The sequence below is a fragment of the Mus caroli genome, unplaced genomic scaffold (genome assembly GCF_978045245.1).
Source record: "Mus caroli unplaced genomic scaffold, Mus_caroli_1 scaffold_9, whole genome shotgun sequence".
NCBI classification, from domain to species: Eukaryota; Metazoa; Chordata; class Mammalia; order Rodentia; family Muridae; genus Mus; species Mus caroli.
Genome location: NW_028227264.1, coordinates 57,180,245 through 57,198,793, shown reverse-complemented (window position 1 = coordinate 57,198,793; position 18,549 = coordinate 57,180,245). Strand labels below are relative to the sequence as shown.

At 44.3% G+C, this 18,549-nt stretch overlaps 1 protein-coding gene across 1 annotated transcript in view; it reads right to left on the bottom strand.

The window, feature by feature from the left end:
* Sh3rf3 (SH3 domain containing ring finger 3) overlaps positions 1 to 18,549 on the bottom strand; it is a 313,055-nt gene that overhangs the window by 131,785 nt on the left and 162,721 nt on the right. Inside the window, exon 2 of the mRNA XM_021175059.3 lies at positions 12,990 to 13,265. Within this exon, the coding sequence (XP_021030718.1) occupies positions 12,990 to 13,265 (276 nt within the window). The remainder of the gene's footprint in view (positions 1 to 12,989; positions 13,266 to 18,549) is intronic.

The window sequence follows — 18,549 nt, the reverse complement described above, 5'->3', positions numbered from 1 at the left end:
TAATATCCCATTGTGTGTGTTTATACCACATTTTATTATTCACATTCACCTGTTGGAGGACACTAAGGTGGTTTCCATATCCTAGTTATTGTGAACGGAGAAGAAATGAACATGTATCTATGGAATCCAATGTCAAAACCTTCGGGCATTTATCAAAGAGTATTACAGATGGGCTCTATGGCAGATTTATTGTTGGGTTTTTGGACAATTCTCTATACTGATTTCAAAATGGTAGAACCAGTTTGCATTCTCGCCAATAGTCAGTGAGTATTCCCTCTTTCCCATATCCCGTCCAGCATCTGTTGCCAAATGTTTTGTTGACCTTAAGAGACTCTGACTTGGGTGAGATGAAATCTCAGAGTTGTTTTGATGTGCATTTCTTAAATTGCTAAGGTTGAGCTATTTCTTAGTCATCCTTATTTACTCTGCTGAGAAGTCTCTGTTCAGATCTGTTCTTTATGTATTCTGGATATTAACCCACTGTTTATATATATATATATATATATATATATATATATATATATATATATAATTTATATATATATAAAACATTTATATATATTATATATATTATATATAATTTATATATAATATATATATATATATATATATATATATATATATATAATTTATCAATTGTTGGTCTTAATTCCAGGGCAAATAGAGTCCTATTTTAAAAAGTGTATCATACCCTGTATTTTACAGAGTACTGCCTATGTTTTCTTTCAACAGTTCTATCTTTCAGGTTTCACTCACATTTAGGTCTTTGATCCACTTGGAGTTAATTTTTCTGCAGGGCAATAGCTATGGGTCTAATTTTCTGCATGTAGATATCAAAGTAAGAAGATGTAACTGCAAAATGAGTGAGGTAAACCAGAACAAGAGAGACAAACATCGCATATTCTCTCTCATTTGTGGATCCTCGCTTCAAATCTTGATTTATGAGTATATAACCAGTGGTAACCATAGAAACTAGGAGGGACCATGGAGGAGACTAAAGAGGGAAATAGTATGATACAGATGCTATGAAGGGGAAATTTGGAAAAATGTGGGGTGGGGGTTTCTAACCAGATAGATGGGAGGGAAATCAAGACAGGAGAGAGAAGAAAGAATATAAACACCACCAAGGAAACCTGATAAAGCCTCAAGGAGTCATATCTTTTTATATTTGTCTAAAATTATGCACAACACAGAGAAGTAGAGGTACTCACCACACAAACAAAAACCTAGTACCAAGCATGGGAGCCTCCATTTGAACTATTGGTCAGGGGTAGTGTGAAGGACTCTTACAACATTACAGGCTCTTGCCTTTGGCTGCCTCTCTGAGGCTGAAGGTGAATCCCTATTCCTGAAGGCACCCTATACTTCAGAGCCAGGACCCAGATTTGAGCTGACTCTAACCTGTGGTTTAGCTCCCATACCACAAAGTCCTATGGAAGCAGCCAAGAGAGGGACAAAATCAATAGTCCTATATATGTAGGACTCCTATAAACTGTAACAACCGCTGCCATGGTAAGATACACCTAAAGACCCAGCTGCGGCATCCATATCTTGAAAGTAGCCAACAGTTCTCTAATTGGCTTTAAGGTCCATTTGGCAAGGCTGATGAGGGCATGGGGAGGTGCTGGTACTAGAATCCTAGTGTCACATATTCCCATCTAGTGAACTCGTGGATCTTAGGAGAGAACCTACAACTGTCAAAATTAAGCTACCATAAACTGCATTCTGAAACTTTTCCTGTTTTTGTTCATCTTTTATAATTTTTTTAAAAGTTTATATCCCAAGGGCAATTTCCCCTCCCTCCTCTCCTCCCAGCCCCTCCTCCTCTACCCACCACCCCATCCACTCCTCCCCCATTTCTCTTCAGAAAAGGGCAGATCTCCAATGGATATCAACCTGACACAAGCTAAAGTTATCGGAAAAGAGGGAACCTCAACTGAGAAAATGCCTCCATAAGATCCAGCTGTAAGGCATTTTCAATGTGGGAAGACCCAGCCCATTGTGGGTGGTGCCATCCCTGGACTGGTGGTCCTGGGTTCTATAATAAATCAGGCTGAGCAAGCCAGGGAAAGCAAGGCAGTAAGCAGTACCTCCCCATGCCCTCATCAGCTCCTGCCTCCAAGTTCCTGCCCTGTTTGAGTTCCTGTCCTGCCTTCCTTTGATAGTGAACAGCAATGTGGAAGTGTAAGCCCAGCTTGCCTTTGATCATGGTGTTTCATTATAGAGAATTGAAACCCTAACTGAAGCATGGTCCCATGTGGAACATCTATGTGAACTTTCAATACCCCCTACTACCCCCACCTCCAAGCTCAGGAAATTCTGCAGAAGACAACACAGAAAGGATTCAAAGCTGGAGGATAGCAAGGAAGGCCGTAGAACACTGCCTCTGGGTCACGGTAGGGCCATTGGATGGCTCAGCTCCTGAAGGCTGTGGCTATCTGCACATGATTCAGCCAGTCAAAACTCACACATGGGTAGGAAATAACCTGAGAGGCAAGAACCCTAACTGAATAGTGATTGATAGCTCCTGATAGAGGGAATATTCTTCTTTAGGGTTCTGTTGCTCTTGCCCCACTAGATGGCCTCACATTGAGCCAGTAGGTGGCCTCACAACTTTATGTAATAAGCAGCATCAATCGAACTTAGTGGATTACTAAAACAGAAACAAGAGGATGTGAAATTCAGAGGGAGTTTCACTGAGGAGATCAGGAGGAGAAATCGGTAGTGGCTATGATTCTATTTCACTGGACACATGTGTGAAATTCTTCAAGAATGTATTTTATTTAAAAAAAAAAAAAAAACAATGGCGCTACCAGGCCATGGAAAGACAGAAACACATTTCTGAGTGAAAGAAGGCAGCAGGAAAGGGAAGCATGTAGTGGTGCTAGAACCACACCAGAAATCAGGAGAGAGCCACAGAGGCTAGGAAAGTTCTGTGGCTGCAAAAAAACGGGAGGGATAAAAAAGTGGGGCATACAGAGTTCAAGACAGTGAAAGCACGATGAGTCATAGGGTATATGTGTTACATGTGCCCAACACCAAGACTGTACAGCACCAAGACTAAATTCCCATAGAAACAATGGCCACCAGCTGATACTGTCAAGACAGGCTTAGCAATGGTAAAAATGTACCACACCCCAAGGTTTACTGATAATAGAGGAGGTGGCAGGGGACTGCTGTGGCACACAGGAAACCTCTGTATTTGCTCCCTTTTGTTATGAACCTAAACATTCCTGAAACTCAAGTCTCCCATTGAAAGAATAACTCACAGACCTACTGAGCAATGGATACCAACAAACAACCCTACAAAAAAACCCTGATGTGTATCTCATAAATGGGACCCTGAAAACAGATTGAACACAAAAATTAAACTCTGCTCGAGTCTATTTATCTGATGTTCAAGAGTAAACACCTTTCACACATCTTTATCAGGTGTGAGGAGGAAGGCGGTGGTGAGTGCAGGTGCCCAGCTTTGATATCATGCCATTTCCTGACTAGGCGATGATTACGAAGGTCTCATTAGGCTGCATAATTCTTATTAGTGGGTGTTTTGGGTATGTTATTGCATGGAATAGAAGAAATGGTCTTTGTGTTCTCCCCTGGAGAAAAGGGAACAGTCCAACCAGATTGGACAAATCACACAAGGCCTTGAGAATGGCATGTAGTCTGAACATTTTCTCAAAGGGGCAGATGTGCCACATGGAACAATCCAACAATCACATCAACAGTTTGGAATCAAGTCAAGGGTGAGCCCCGAGTCTGAGATATGAATGTACCATGGAGTTGTTGTCCTGCCTTCCAGCTTGGATATCACTGTGTACTGAGGATCCAGGCATATCCTGGGTCACCCTAAGGAGCAGGATAGCAAGAAGAGATAAAATCTATTGAGGGGCAAACTCAGTTCCAAAGAGAGATGCTGCCTCTTAGGCTAGGGAATTTGCCACCATTCCTAGTGTTACTGTGACCTTTTCCTGTGGCTAATACACATAAGCATCTTTCTTTTAAGTGGAGCTGCGAGAGAGACCTCAGGCTGTGCTGAAAAGGACTCCTTCCCAAGAGGATAGGAGAGAAGGCTTGCTTATAGAGAGATGATCACTATACAACACAAGGTACAGACAACAAAATCACTCTGTACTGCAACAAGCATGGCCCAAATGCACTCATGTCAAGATGTCAGCTAAGGAGCAAGCTGAGGTCTGACACAGCTGAATGACACTCTGGCAGCATCCTGTGGCCGCTGTCTGTTCTGGTTCAGATGGCATTCGGAATCTTGTGCCTGTCTAGAACCCCAGGAGAGTGACATTTGCTCCCTGTTTTCTTTATGGGACCAAGCTGAGAGAACACACAAAGCCAGTCATCTCTGCATGTAAAAGAAGTAACTCACTTTGCATATGGGTGTTGTTAAAGGTTTTCTTCTAGAGTTGCATCTATCCAAACACACAGTGGGAACACTCTGCTGTTTTGGTGCTGGTAGTGGGGACACTCACTCTGCCATGTCAGAGCTACTGATATAAAATTGATGTGCTCTAGACTTGGACCCCTTCATCACTCCATGTAAGACCAAAACCACTGCCTCCTTTTTTATGGTTAGAGCATATCAGGTCTCAGATTTGTTGCTGTATTTCAACAAAACCTCAAGTCAAGGCATTTAGAAGGACAAAGGAAGAGAAAATATCATGTTGAAGGCTCCTAGTTCATGGAAAAACAGCCCTCCTTAGAACACTAAGGCTTCATGGTGAGCACGGCAAGGGCTGACTGTTGGTTTTCCAACAAAGCCCTTCATCATCTCCCCCTGGATACCTCCTTAGTTAGGGTTCCCATTGTTGTGAAGAGACACCATGACCAAGGCAACTCTTATAAAGGACAACATTTAATTTGAGCTGGCTTACAGGTTCAGAGGTTCAGTCCATTATCATCATGGCGGACAACCAGATAGATAGACATGGCACTGGAGGAGCTGAAAGTTCTACATCTTGTTCTGAAGGCAACCAGGAAAAGAATGGCATCCTCAGGCAGCTAGGAGTAAGTTCTCTAAGCCCACCTCACAGTGACACACTTCTCCAACAAAACCACACCTACTCCAACAAGGCCACATCTACTCCAACAAGGCCATACCTACTCCAACAAGGCCAAACCTTCTAACAGTGCCATTCCCTGGGCCAAGCATATTCAATCCATCATGTCTCCATTCAGAGAGGTTCTTGAATGCCCTTTTAGGAGCATGTAGAAACACCAGTGCATTTGTCTGTTAGGCCTGTGCTATTTACAGAGGTCAGTCACCACGTCTAGAAAGGACCAGATGGTAAGTTTTTTTGGGCTCTGCAGGAAATTTATTCAGTTCTGTGGCAGAAGCACAAAGGCAGCTAATGCCTGAGTGAATGAATGGACAGCTATGTGCCAGTATAACATGATTTACATTACCAGATGGTGACGGGCCATATTGGTTAGTCATCCTAGTTTATTAGCACCTGATATAGATGAGCAAACTAAGCCAAGCCAGATATCATAGACATCACTGATAGCTAGATAAGGTAGACATGTTTCTGGGGTAACATGAGAGCATTCAATGATTTTATGAATGAAAAATTATTTCCATGACATCATTACATTTTCTGATGCAAAGCTCTATTTCATCTACAGGATTCATGTCAAATACTCATTGTTTACTCCAGGCCAGCCAACTTCATCCATATGCTGTTTTCCCTAGTCTTCGATATTTCTGAATTTGGAAAATCTACCAAATGCCTATTGGCATACAGCCCTGGCTCTTTTGGAATTCAGATGGTCTCTGGTGGTCCTAAATAATTCTAAGTTGGCACTGTGACTATGAAGTGACTGTTTAAGAGCCTCTCTTCCAAGAATTAGGGATAATACATCTGTAAAGGGTTCAAGTGACATGTCAGCACCACCTTCTACAAAGATCTTTAAATCAAATTTTTAAATAATTTATCTCCCTCCTCCAACATTTATGCATTCATTTAACTTTTTGTCCTCAAGGAAAAAGAAATCTACAAGCCTCTGTCAAGAACAGCAGCTTTAGGTGGCTATCTCTACCCCTTCCCAGACTGCCAGAGCACATTGTCCTTGGACACTACTTTACAGGCACAGCTTGCTTGGCACAGATGGGTCCTTTCAGCAATGCTGGAAAAAGAAGAACACACACAGTGGACATTTTAGTCCCTTAAATGAATCACATGGCAATAGCATGTGTAGAGTCCCTGGGATCACTTCTTGGCCTTTTGGCTAAGATCAAGAGTGTAGAGTCCCTGGGGGCAGTTTCTGAAGGGTCATCAATCCCCAGTTTTCTCCCTACTGTAGTTAAGGGGTGTCTGAAAAAGTGGTAGCAAATCAGAGCCTGGAAAACCAAGTACCTTCAACTTTTTAGGTTGACCACAACCCCAACTCCAACTGCAGCCAGACTGAACACTGCCCTGCCATAGCCCACTAGCTGCATACCTTGCCCAAACCACTTTGTCAAGAAAGAGAGGAAATTACAAACTCAGAAGATCAGACGTTCACCAGCTTTTTGCTGTAGAAATGACACAGAGCTGTATTTGTGCAAAGGTCTTAATGGAGTCACTGGCCGTCATTTACCTCCACAGAGTAGATTGGCTCTGCAGTCTCCAGCCCTGACTGGAGAAACATCTTAGATCATTGTCCCCCAACTCCGATGCTGCCAATGGCCAGGACTATGCAGAGAGAGGCAGGGATAGGCCTCTCACTGCCCTGGAACAGGACTGACTTCTCCAACACATTTCACAGCTGATACATTTGGAAAATAGCTGAAAAGCTAAAGAGATGCCATGAGAAGAAGTGAACACTATCAACAGCCGGAACTGCTCTATCCAACCTGCAGGGAATTTGGGCTTCAGTCTCATATGTGTTCATATCCTCCCTCTCTTTGTGCCCTTCACTGTTGCATGCTGAGAAAGGGAAGTATGCAGGCTTGACCAAGCCTCGGGGAGGAAACAGAACTATAGTATAAGCATCTAAGTCTAAGGAGGAGAACGATAAGGTAAAAAGATGGAGACTCAACATGCCAGCACCTTTGCAAGGAGTGAGGTAGCCCTTGAGCAATAGCTAAAGAGAAAGGGGAAGGCTGGGTTGTAAATAGTTGGGGAAGGGCACAGAGCTAGGAGAATATATAGATGCACAGATCAGGGAGCCCAAGGCCTGCTGGAGGCAGAAATGGCTGGGTATAGTTAGGTAAGCTAAGGCCAGGAGCAAAATGCAGGCTGGGAAGGCATGGTACTGTGTGAGATAGGACCTTGAAGACAGTGTTCTGATACTGACTACAGGAGAAGTGAGAAGCCACTGGTGGGTTCTAAGCAGAGTGCTGGTGAGATGGCTTTGAAAAGTCACTGCATCCATCCATGGTAAACGTGCTTAAGCATCTGTAAGGAGTCATGCTGCTGGGGTAAGCATGCAGGAACGTCAGAGGGGAAAGGGCTCATGCTGTCCACTCACCCTATTTGCCAATAAAACTTCAAATGAGATTTTGCCAGTACAGTGCAAACCAGTACTATCTATCGCCTGGTTTGGGTTTTTTTTTGTTGTTGTTGTTTTTGGGTTTTTTTTTTTTTTTTGGTTTTTTTCTTTTTGTTTTACTTAGATTATGTAGTTGACTCTTTTGTGTCTTTGAACTCCATACCTAGAGATTAAAAAAAAAGGTACCTGGCAAGGCAAGAGCACTGTAAGCACCAGCCAGAGTTGATGTCCTTTTCTGGAGCCCTTGTGTATTATTTAAAACCTTTTTGGGGTGGAGAGAGGAACCTTGAAGGAGGTCGGAGATGAATCCTTCTTTGAGCGCTCCTGGTGAGTGACCAGCAAGCTTAGTAGCAGGTGATTTAGGACCCTGGCTCTTTGGGCCCCTCCTACTTTGGGTCATGAACATGGGAGAAAGCATGAAGCCAAAATGCCTGAGTTTTCCACGCTCTGAAAGCCTGCAACCCCACCTCAGAAGGCAGCACCAATGAACAGGATGGCCCAAGAGACTGTACCTAAAGGCTGGTCCAGGTGGCTAGCTGGCCTGCAGACAATGCAGCAGGTTCCAAAAACCCAGGGCAAAGCTCTCCATGTGGCTGCGGCACAGGGAGGATGCGCCATTCCTGTGGCTGTTCTCCCTACCCTAAGCCAGACATACCTTATGAGGGAATTGTGACTTTCTCTGAACCATGAGAAGGACAGATGGCAGTCATGTGAATGTCTACCTCGAACTCCATTCATCACATGCTTTTTTGCTAATGCATTTTTGATATCAACCATATTTTATAGTTTAAAAGAGCCCCCCTCTCCAAATTGAGTCAATGCTCCAAAGTCACTATGCAACAAGCACGTGAGGCTTGAGTCTCTTGTGTGACTCCTGGCCCCAAGCAATAAGCAGTCGGTCCTCCGGTAGGAAGGACAGAGTCTGGGAACCATGCTGAGTTGACTTACAAAGAAAAAGCCCAGGAAAGAGTTTCTGGGCTTTTCAGAAATGACCATTTAAAAGACAGTACATGACATTAAGCAGGTCAGATGGAAGAGTTTACAAAGACATCAGTTGAATGAAAGTCTGAGTATGTGGTGCTGTTTTTTAAAAAGGGACATTTTGCTAACTCAAAGCATCCCCTATTCCCCGGGTCCCTGGAGCATTCTGAGCAGGCAAAGGCTGGGGCTATGAGTTACGGCTCTGAATGAGGCAGTAGTTACATCTACCATAGTAGTTCTCAACTTTCACAATGCTGCAGCCCTTTAATTCAGTTCCTCATGTCACGGGGACTTCCAACTATAAAATTAATTTTGTTGCTACTTCATAATTACAATTTTGCTACTGTTATGAGCTATAAGGTAAATATTTGTATTTTCTTTTTTTTAAAAAAAGATTTATTTATTGTATGTAAGTACACTGTAGCTGTCTTCAGACACACCAGAAGAGGGCGTCAGATCTCGTTACGGATGGTTGTGAGCTACCATGTGGTTGCTGAGATTTGAACTCAGGACCTTTGGAAGAGCAGTCAGTGCTCTTAACTGCTGAGCCATCTCTCCAGCCCCAAATATTTGTATTTTCAATGGTCTTGAGAGATCCCTGTGAAAGGGTCATCTGACCCCCAAAGGAGATGCGACCTACACATTGAGAATCACTCTATAGAGAATGAGTGACCTTTGGGTAGGAGTCTCAAAGCACTGTGAAGTTCATCATATTTACGTTATCTATGTTAGTGGTAAGTTTACTACCAATCTGTGTTTCACCCCACTCTTCCAGAGAGCACAGCTGTCCCATTCTATATGCACCCCTCACCCTCTTCACACCCATGTTCCTGACAAGACTCAGTCCCTGGCACTCTACTGTGATACCCCCAGCCATGCCCCCATGGTTTCCTGCTTCCTCATACCTCAGTTAACTTAATGGTACTTGTGCCTCAATGTCTCCGGCTCCTGCCACCTGGGTTATGCCCTGCTCATGCCACCACCACAGACTGTAATGTTATTTAGATGTGTTCTTTCCTGGCATTGGCAAGACCAGAGACATCTACACAAACCAGGGGTGGTACTGACTTCCTGTGTCAGTTACGGTCCTCATCTCTGTGGCTAAATAAAGCAACTTGAGGAGGGTTTATTTTGGCTCACTGTTTGAAGGCACAGACACTATGGAAATGTGATGGTGGTGGGGAAGGTAGTAAACACAGAAGCAGTGACTTCGTATCAAAGGCCCTTCTCCCCAGAAACCCATTTCCTCCATCTCGTCCTCACCTCCCCAAGGACTGACACCTCCCCAAGTCCTCTCGGGACCAAAGACTCAAACACAAGACTTGTGGAGAGCATTTTGCAGAATTATCAAGAAAAAAAAATTATCCCCGAGGTCACTCATTTCCACAGCCCATCCAGGTCTCCTTCTAGGGACTATCAAATACTAAACCCACATCAGGGACAGACTGAGGCCAACAGAGCCACACATCCTAAATATGCCAGCCACAGGATGACTCCAAGGCAAGGTGAGCTCTAATTTGCTCCAGTAGGGCTAACATACAGTTTCTTTGGAGACACTGGATATTCACTCGGTATTAACACTGGCAATCCTGGAGTCTTCATGCCATGTCTCATCTTCCTCCTGGATAAGCTATCACGATGCAACTTCCTCTGAGGCAGTCTTTCCTTACACTAATTTCTCTAGACTTATTCTGCATCTGTCTCCAAGTCCTGCTTCAAGGAGGGCCAGGTCACTGTCCCAGTATAGTGCCCAGTATGGGTCAGGCCCAGGATATTTTATGTGGAACAAATAGACATATAACCATTTTGTCCTCCTGTCCAGGGGAGTTTGGCAGAGGCACCAAGAATAGATATGGAAGGCAGGGGAGGCTGAGATCCTACAGGGAGAAGCTGGCATGCCAGGAAACATCTGAGGCTTTCCAGTCTACTTGGTGAGTTGTCCTGGTGAGCTCCCTCCTGTGTGCCCACAAGGAGAGGCTTGGAGTCCACTGATTCTGTTGCTGGAACCAATTAAGTTAACAGCTGCTTGAAGCTTCTTTTCTTAGCAAAGATATAAGGCAAGGAGGAGTTCTCAACCTGTAGAGGGGCTGCATATCAGATGTCCTACATCAGATGATTGGCATTACTATCCCTAACAGAAGCAAAATTACAATTATGACGTAGCAATGAAATAACTTTATGGGGGGGTCACCACAAAATGAGGAACTGTATTAGATCATAGCATTAGGAAGATTGAGAACCCCCAAATGGGGACCCTAAGAAGTTACAAGGGCCAGAACAGAGTATAGTTCAGCATAGGCCAGACAGAGTATGTCTCTCAGGGCAGGCTCTCCAGAGTAGAGATGCCTGCAGAGCATCTCTGGGAGGACACCAAAGACTTCAGATTGAGATCAGCGTGGGCTTCCCGAAAAGCTTGGTGAGATGTTAGTGAGAATCAGCATCTCAATGCCTTGATGAAAGGAAGAAAGAAAGGGCTGCTTCCCAGAACAGAGAAATAGAGGCTTCACTGTCAGAGTGAACAATAGAATAAGACATAAACAGCAGTCTGGAACAAGAACATCACATTTACTCAAAAAAAAAAGTGTTCAAGGTACTATTGAAGCCAGGAGAGCTGTAAGGCTACAGCCAGGCTCTGTACTGCAGGGGGAGGGGGGAGGGGGAGAGGAAGAGAGAGAGAGAGAGAGAGAGAGAGAGAGAGAGAGAGAGAGAGAGAGAGAGAGAGAGAGAGAGAGAGAGAGAGAGGAAACTGTTTCTTCAAGCCAAATACAGAGAATTCCAGTTCTGTTGTTTATAGTCATGGAAGGAGGGGTAGAAGAAGGAAAGGAAGGAGGGAGGAGGGAAGAGAGAGGCCCCAGACTCCACCTGCTTCCCTGGGAACCTTCAAATGTCATAACAGCAGGTCCAAGTGCTGGTCTGATACAGGGAAGCAACGAATAACAACAGAGTGTCCAGAAAGAGCACAAACTTGACTCTTCCATGTTTCACTGGCTCCCCAGTAAATGCTGTTTGGTTAGGGACCAAGTCCTCAGGCTAGGCACTTTAAAAGATTCTCCACGCCAGGCTGGAGAGATGGCTCAGTGTTTAAAAGCACTGGATGTTCTTCTAGAGGACCTGGGTTCAACTCCCAGCACTTACAAGCCAGCTCATAACTATTTGTAATCCCAATTACATGGGATCCAACACTCTCTTCTGGCCTCTGTGGGATCAGGCATATGCATGGTATACAGACATACATGTAGACAATACACCCATACATGTATCATCATCATCATCATCATTATCATCATCATCTCCAGGCCTAGATACTGTTGCTTTGATTCCACTGCCATCCTGCAGTAGGGATGTGATATTTGCTTTGAAGCCAGATATGACAGCTCTGTGGGATGAACTAAGGCTCTGCAGAAGTTCTACCATGATTCCTTGTGTTCTGGGAAAATTCAAATCCCTTGTACACGGTCAATATTTAAAACCATAAAATTATGACTGTGACTGATGCTCACAGCTCACCTGGCTCAAGAATCATTGTAGGTGCTAGCTAGAGCCGCCCATCAGTGGTCTGTGTTATCTCCTAACCATTCAACAATGAGGATCAAAATAAAACAAATGCCAATGCAAAAAGCACAGCTCTCCTCTTAAAGAGAATAAGAGATGGTTCATTCTGGAGCTATTCTGAATAACCAGGGCCTGGGAAACCACATTTAGATTACCCCAAAACCATGTTCCATCATGGAAGCCATTTTATATAAAGTTTATTATAATTTTATAGAACAAAAGAGATCTCCATGACAGCAAGTTTAAAATATAATGAGCGCCCATCATGGAGGTGGTTACAGAAAGACGAGGGAAGCTTGTCTATAAGTCTATCTAAGAACACTCTCTACTTTGGGGTTTGTAGAAGCTAGTAGTTGGTTAAGTTAATAGATTCAAAAGGTGTGTTGGGGGGGGGGGCTGGAGAGATGGCTCAGCAGTTAAGAGTACTGACTGCTCTTCTGAAGGTCCTGAGTTCAAATCCTAGCAACCACATGGTGGCTCACAACCATCCATAATGAGATCTGACATCCTCTTCTGGTGTGTCTGAAGTCAGCCATATAATAAATAAATCTTTGGGCCGGAGCGAGAAAAAAAAAAAGATTCAAAAATGTTTTCACCTATCAATCACAGGATGTAAGTTCTAACACTGAGGTAGTCAAAGAATGGCTGTCCTGGAGGATAAAGCTAGCCTAAGATAAGGCAATTAGCCTTTGGACATGCCGCATTCCAATCTCTCCGCAGGCTTCGAGTTCTAATCAGTAAGACTCTGGGGACACAGCTTCCTCTTAGGAGTTGTCATTCACACAAGCAAAATCAGAAACAAAACAACCAAATCCATGCAAGCAAACATACTACCCCCTCTTTTCAGAGGCCCAGGGTGGTCATTTGCTCCTGGCCTTGGGGGAGAATCTAGGCTCTAAACCTAGATGTAGCCTCTTGGTTAAGAAGACAGGGATAGACACAGAGATCAATCGTGGGGCTCACCTTACCTTAGTGAAGGTCAGACAATCTTTGTCTTGGTCTCTGTCCTTCATCTCAAAATCATAAAGTGCTTTGCCTTGGGGCAGAGCCTGCGGCAAGGGCCTCACACACTGGATGTAGCTGGCTGGGAGGAAACCATGCATGCCCTGCAGCTCGCCATGGTACCAGTTCTCATCAACCTTGCGTCTCAGGATGATGATGTCCCCTTTGTTGAACTTGAGGTCACCAGGTTCTTTCCCCTCGTAGCTGTAGAGTGCCTTGGCATAGGGAAGCTGGGATAGAGTCTGCAAACAAGAATAATGGGTGGTTACTTCGAATGGCCCTCCCTAGTGCCCGAGAAACACGGGTTCAATGGTCTTTGTGTGTCTTACCTACATTCTGAGACTGGAAAACATATTCTAAAGGAACAGTCAATCGTAGGAACATATAAGTTCTCTGACCTCAGACAAACAAGATAGTCCCTACCGTGACAAATCTCTCAATCCTACACTCAACTGCAGCCCAGCTTTCTACAGAGACCACCTCACTGCACTGAGAAGGCTCTGAGGGAAGTGGTGAGTTATTGTTCTTTGTCAGAGACACAGAGGATACAGGCACAGGAGGGGGTAACTCGAAGCAAGTTGAGCAGCCAATATCTCACTGATGGTCTCTCTCTCTATGGACCAGCGTCATATACTCACCTAGGCCAGGGAAGCGATGTCTGGCAGAGGAATTCAGAGGCTACTCCTAGTCCCAGGTCACACCCCTCCCCATTCCTCAAGCCATACAAGCTTTCTCATCACACAACAATCTGGTCCAGAGGGAAGGGACAGTTTTAGAATTCATCCCTTGTCTTGTACAGCCAGAGGAAGTGTTTGGTCACCCTGTCAGCGTTAGCCAGCCAATCGAAATGTCATTTGCTACAGTGGTCTCAAGCAGCAGACAGAGTTAAAGCCCAAACAAAGTTGTTGACACCCTTTTCATGGCAGCCAGGGGTCTCTCGCCCTACATCAATTGAACGTCATTGTCCACTCCCTATACTTTTCCAACAGGCCCTGACTCGTGAAATCTGGCCAACTACATAACATCTCTCCTTTTTCTTTTCTGGTGGTCCACACTTGTTCAATGCTCCATTTTGTGCCCGAGGAAAGCCTTGTCATTGTTCCCGAGTCAATGTCCAGCAATTCCCTACCAGAAGTGGCATTTTTCTCACAAGGACTGCCTGAGTCCAGGGTCCTGTAGTATTTAAACCAATCAATAGCTGTACAAAGCTCAAAGCAGCAGTACATCAAAAAAAGTCTTTGTAGAGGGCTTAATAGCACGTTGCAAATCAATCATTGTACATTTATGTCTCAGAGATGCCTAATGACAGCATTTAAGAGAAGCCTGCTGGCAGACTGACAAACAATCCCTACCAGCCAATGAAATAGTAACACCTAACACCGGAGAACTTTTCATTACAGAACTTAATTCTGGATAGCTTTGTGGTGTAAGTACAATAGACGGTAACAGGCCCAGACTTTAGAGAACACAGGCGAAAGGCAATTTGCAAACCAATACTTTGCTTCAGAAAAGACTAAAGAGGTGGCTGGCTCTGGGCCATCAGAAAAACTCCAGGGCCTTACAATGGTTAGCCAGTCGCTTGCCCGCCACTGCTCCAGCAGGAACATTTCTTCTTTTCTGAAGATATTTTTGGTTGTCACAACTGGGATGGGTGCTGTGGCATCTAATGTACAGAGCCAGGGGACACTGCCTGCAATTCATAGCACATCCCCCAACAGCCAAGAATTCACCAAGCTTGGGATATCAATAGGTTGGCAAACCTGCTCCCCACTCTGCTAATTTACAAAAAAGATGTCATTTCTTCTTCTTTTTCAACTCAGCTTACCGTCACATGAAAAGTCAAATACAGTTCTTTTCATGACCGAATACTTCTCTATTGATTATAAGGCAACACTTAACATTCCACTCAGGAAAGAGGCTTCAAGTGGCAGTAGGAAAATAACAGGCTCTTATGCTCAAAAAGCACCTCTACCAGGCACCCAAAAGAACACTTCCCTTAACATACACTGGCCGTGTGTGTACTCCCTCAGCCACACTCATCTCACTGAAAGTGTGTTTGCTCAAAGCAGTGATCTTAGAGCCACAGCTTTGGCAGCTCCTTAGAAGCATTTCCTACCACTGATCACAGCGTGAACAGGATAGATCATGCCAAGCCTGCACAGCTGCTGTCTCCTTCAAAGATCTCATTTCAATGATCATGGAGCCCTCCCACGGCTGCCCCCGCATGGAAAGGACTTGGGACTTCAACTCCTGGCTTTCTCTACAGGCTGACCATTTCAAGTTCCATTCTCATTCACCATGGTCAGCCATGGCTCTGAATCAGTCAGCCAGCTGGGAGGGTAAGGCTGCAGTGCCAGGAAAACTGGCAGTTCCTAGGAGTCAGCTTGCCTTCAGGGTCTGGACTGCAGACTACCACACAAGCCAGAGCCACAAGTTACCCTTTTTTTTTAATCCTTTTTTGATCCTGAAGGCATCAATCTGGAGCCTCAGGGGACTCTGGTTTTTATCGGTTCGTTACATGGCTGACAGTCCCACACATATATAGGCTAAAGGCTGCTCACAACTCACCACTGTAGGCATCCATTTTTTGCAATCTACTTTTAATAAGGGTGTGACCTCTCCTCTAGCCCACCACCCAGCAGAATTAGTGGAAGAGACACTTTATTAGGATATGGGGGAAGTGGACCTGATTTGCAATACGTGCAAGCTTGATCTTCTTGGGCAGCAGTTCAGTCCTGTAGCAAACAACAAATATGATTCAGCAGCTGCAGACCAGTCCTCTAGGCAGGCAGACACTAGGCAAGAACCAGCAGCTACAGTCCAGTCCTTTCAGCAAGCAGACACAAGGCAGCTGTAGTTCAATCCTGAAGAAACCATCAGGCTTGCCAAACAGCCTGAGGCAAGGCTGCTGAATCGACCACCACAGAAACCTCATGAGCAGTTCTTGGGTGAGTTTCTCTCAGTGGCAGAGTTACCACAAGTTGAGCTCAACAATGCTATGTAAGGTGAACCAACATATGCATATCTTTAGTGAAGAATAACAAGGTGGTCCAAACCAAAGCAGGGCTCAGTGCTTGTCTCCCACTGTCTATGGGGTCATATTTATATCATCATGGATCCTTTCACGTATCTGCTATATCCAAACATCCTTTCACCTGTGTCTGCTTCAGGAAAACAGTCTTTCCTGTGTTTGCTTTAGCAAGACATCCTTTCACCTGTGTGCCCCAGCAAACCATCATTTGGCATAACTAACTTTCCAAAGAGCTAAATGTTTCCACTTCACACACCACTACGGTTAGAGGCTCAACTCTACTTGCCTCTGTGTGCCCCAACTCTTCAATCTTCTGAGCCCCTCCTGCTATGCTGAGCAGTAGATGTCATACCATTTAGAAGGCATATCATATTGTCCTCTACTTCCTCTTTTCCTCATCCTGATCATGGAATCCTCATCTAACCATGTTCATCCTTCCCCAAACCTCAACTTTTCCCCTCAAAGCTTGCTGATCTACTGTTACACCATTGATTGCCTACCTACCTACTTCTCTATTCTCTCGTATGTCAGAAATAGTGAAGTTATGCAGAGGCAGAAGAGCAAGAAACCGATACTTCCTGTTAAAAAATGCTCAGAAAACAGTGACTGATGGCACTTTCCACAGTCTTTGATCTTCAAAGCCCACTATAAGGTTAACTAATTAGTTCATGGATGGTTCCAGAAGAAGGTGCATATTACTGGGGAGGGAGCAGAGATAAGACTCCTGCAACTCTCACTGCGGCAACCCAGCAAGCTCCCAGGTTCCCACTGCCCAGTGTTCCAATCAGAGCCATTTACTTTCTTTCCAAAGACAATTTCTCACAGAGGGAGGGCACTCCCCTTTGGAAGAATTGAGTTCAAACACTACCAGGAAGCCACCATTAAAGCATTAAGGGAAAGAAACAAAAGGAGAGGGAAAGACGTATATCTGGGAAGCCCACGGAATAATTAACACCAGCTACCCCGCCAGGCATTCATAATAATTAAAACTTATAATGTCAATTTCATGGCTCATTACTCGGATGAGGCACACGGATCTTCCTCTGGGCTTAATGTCCTACCCCACCGAGACAAGGTTCTTACATATGCAGAGCAGCACTTCCCAGCTTCTAGGGAATCAAATTCAGCAGTTTGCTTTGACAAATGGGATTCCATTATACCCCTAACTCTGCAGGGTCTCTCACACACACACACATCCCTTGGCCAAGGGGCTGACAGGGCCTGAGACAAGGCCTTGTCCCTTGACCTGATAAAGGTCATAACATCAAGGCATTAACTGAATTGAATAACTATGTGAAAGTGAGAGAGAGACAGAGACAGAAACAGAGACTCTGAATGAAACTCTGCCCAGGGAATGCTTGTTCAGTCTTGGACCACTGGTACTTATTATTACTTTAAAAAATTTTTTTATTTGTATCAAGATTCAGTCTTTCACCAGAGTCTGGGAAGATGAATCTGCTCCTCGATCCTTCAATCCTTCTCTTCCTCCATCCTTCCTCAAGCCCCAGCTCTAGCCCAGTCCTCACATCCAGTTAACTTCATTTCACCGCCCTGCCTGCACTGTTCACAATCTCTAAGCTTCCTCCAGAACCTCCCACAACCTAAAGGCCTCTGCAGGTCACAGCCACAGTGTTCACCCAGCCGGATCCTGCACATCCTTCTGTTGTCTACAAGAACACATCTTAGCTTGACCACCATAGAGTGCAGGAATACATGAACGTGCACAGAAGTGCTCCAGTCAAAAGGGACAAGGAATCAAGCAGGGACCCCTCTCCTAACACCTGACAAAACAGACTTCAAACTAAAACTAACCTGAAGTGACAAAGAGGGACACTTCAGGCTAATTAAGGGGACAGTTAACCAAGAACACATTAATTTCCTAAACATGTATGTACCAAATTCTGGTGTACTTTATTTCATAAAAAGTGTACTTAATCAAATCAAGTATGCAATTAAGAATTAAAGACATGCATTAATAGCCACTCATTAATACTTGATGATTTTAACACCTCACTTTCTCCGATTGCAAGGTATTCAGGACAAGCATCTCTCTATTTGGAGAAACATCAGAATTAAATACACCATATACCATATCTATAGGATATTCCACTCCAACATCAAAGAATATTTATTTTGCTAAGAAGCTCATGGAAGTCTTTCTAAAATAGAACATACCCAGGGACATGAAACAAATCTTAACAGATTTGGTAACACGGAAAGTACTCCATGTACCCCAGCTGACCCCAATGCAATGAAATTTAAAACTGACAGCAAACAAATGTCTAATAAATATACAAACTCATGAAGATTAAACAATTCAGGGCTGAATGAATAATGGGTCAAAAAAGAGATCAAGAAGGAAATTTAGAAAAATGTTCCTGGGACTGAAGAAGAGAAAACACAACACACACACACACACACACACACACACACAGAGACAGACAGAGAGAGAGAGAGAGAGACAGACAGACAGACAGACAGACAGAGAGACCTGT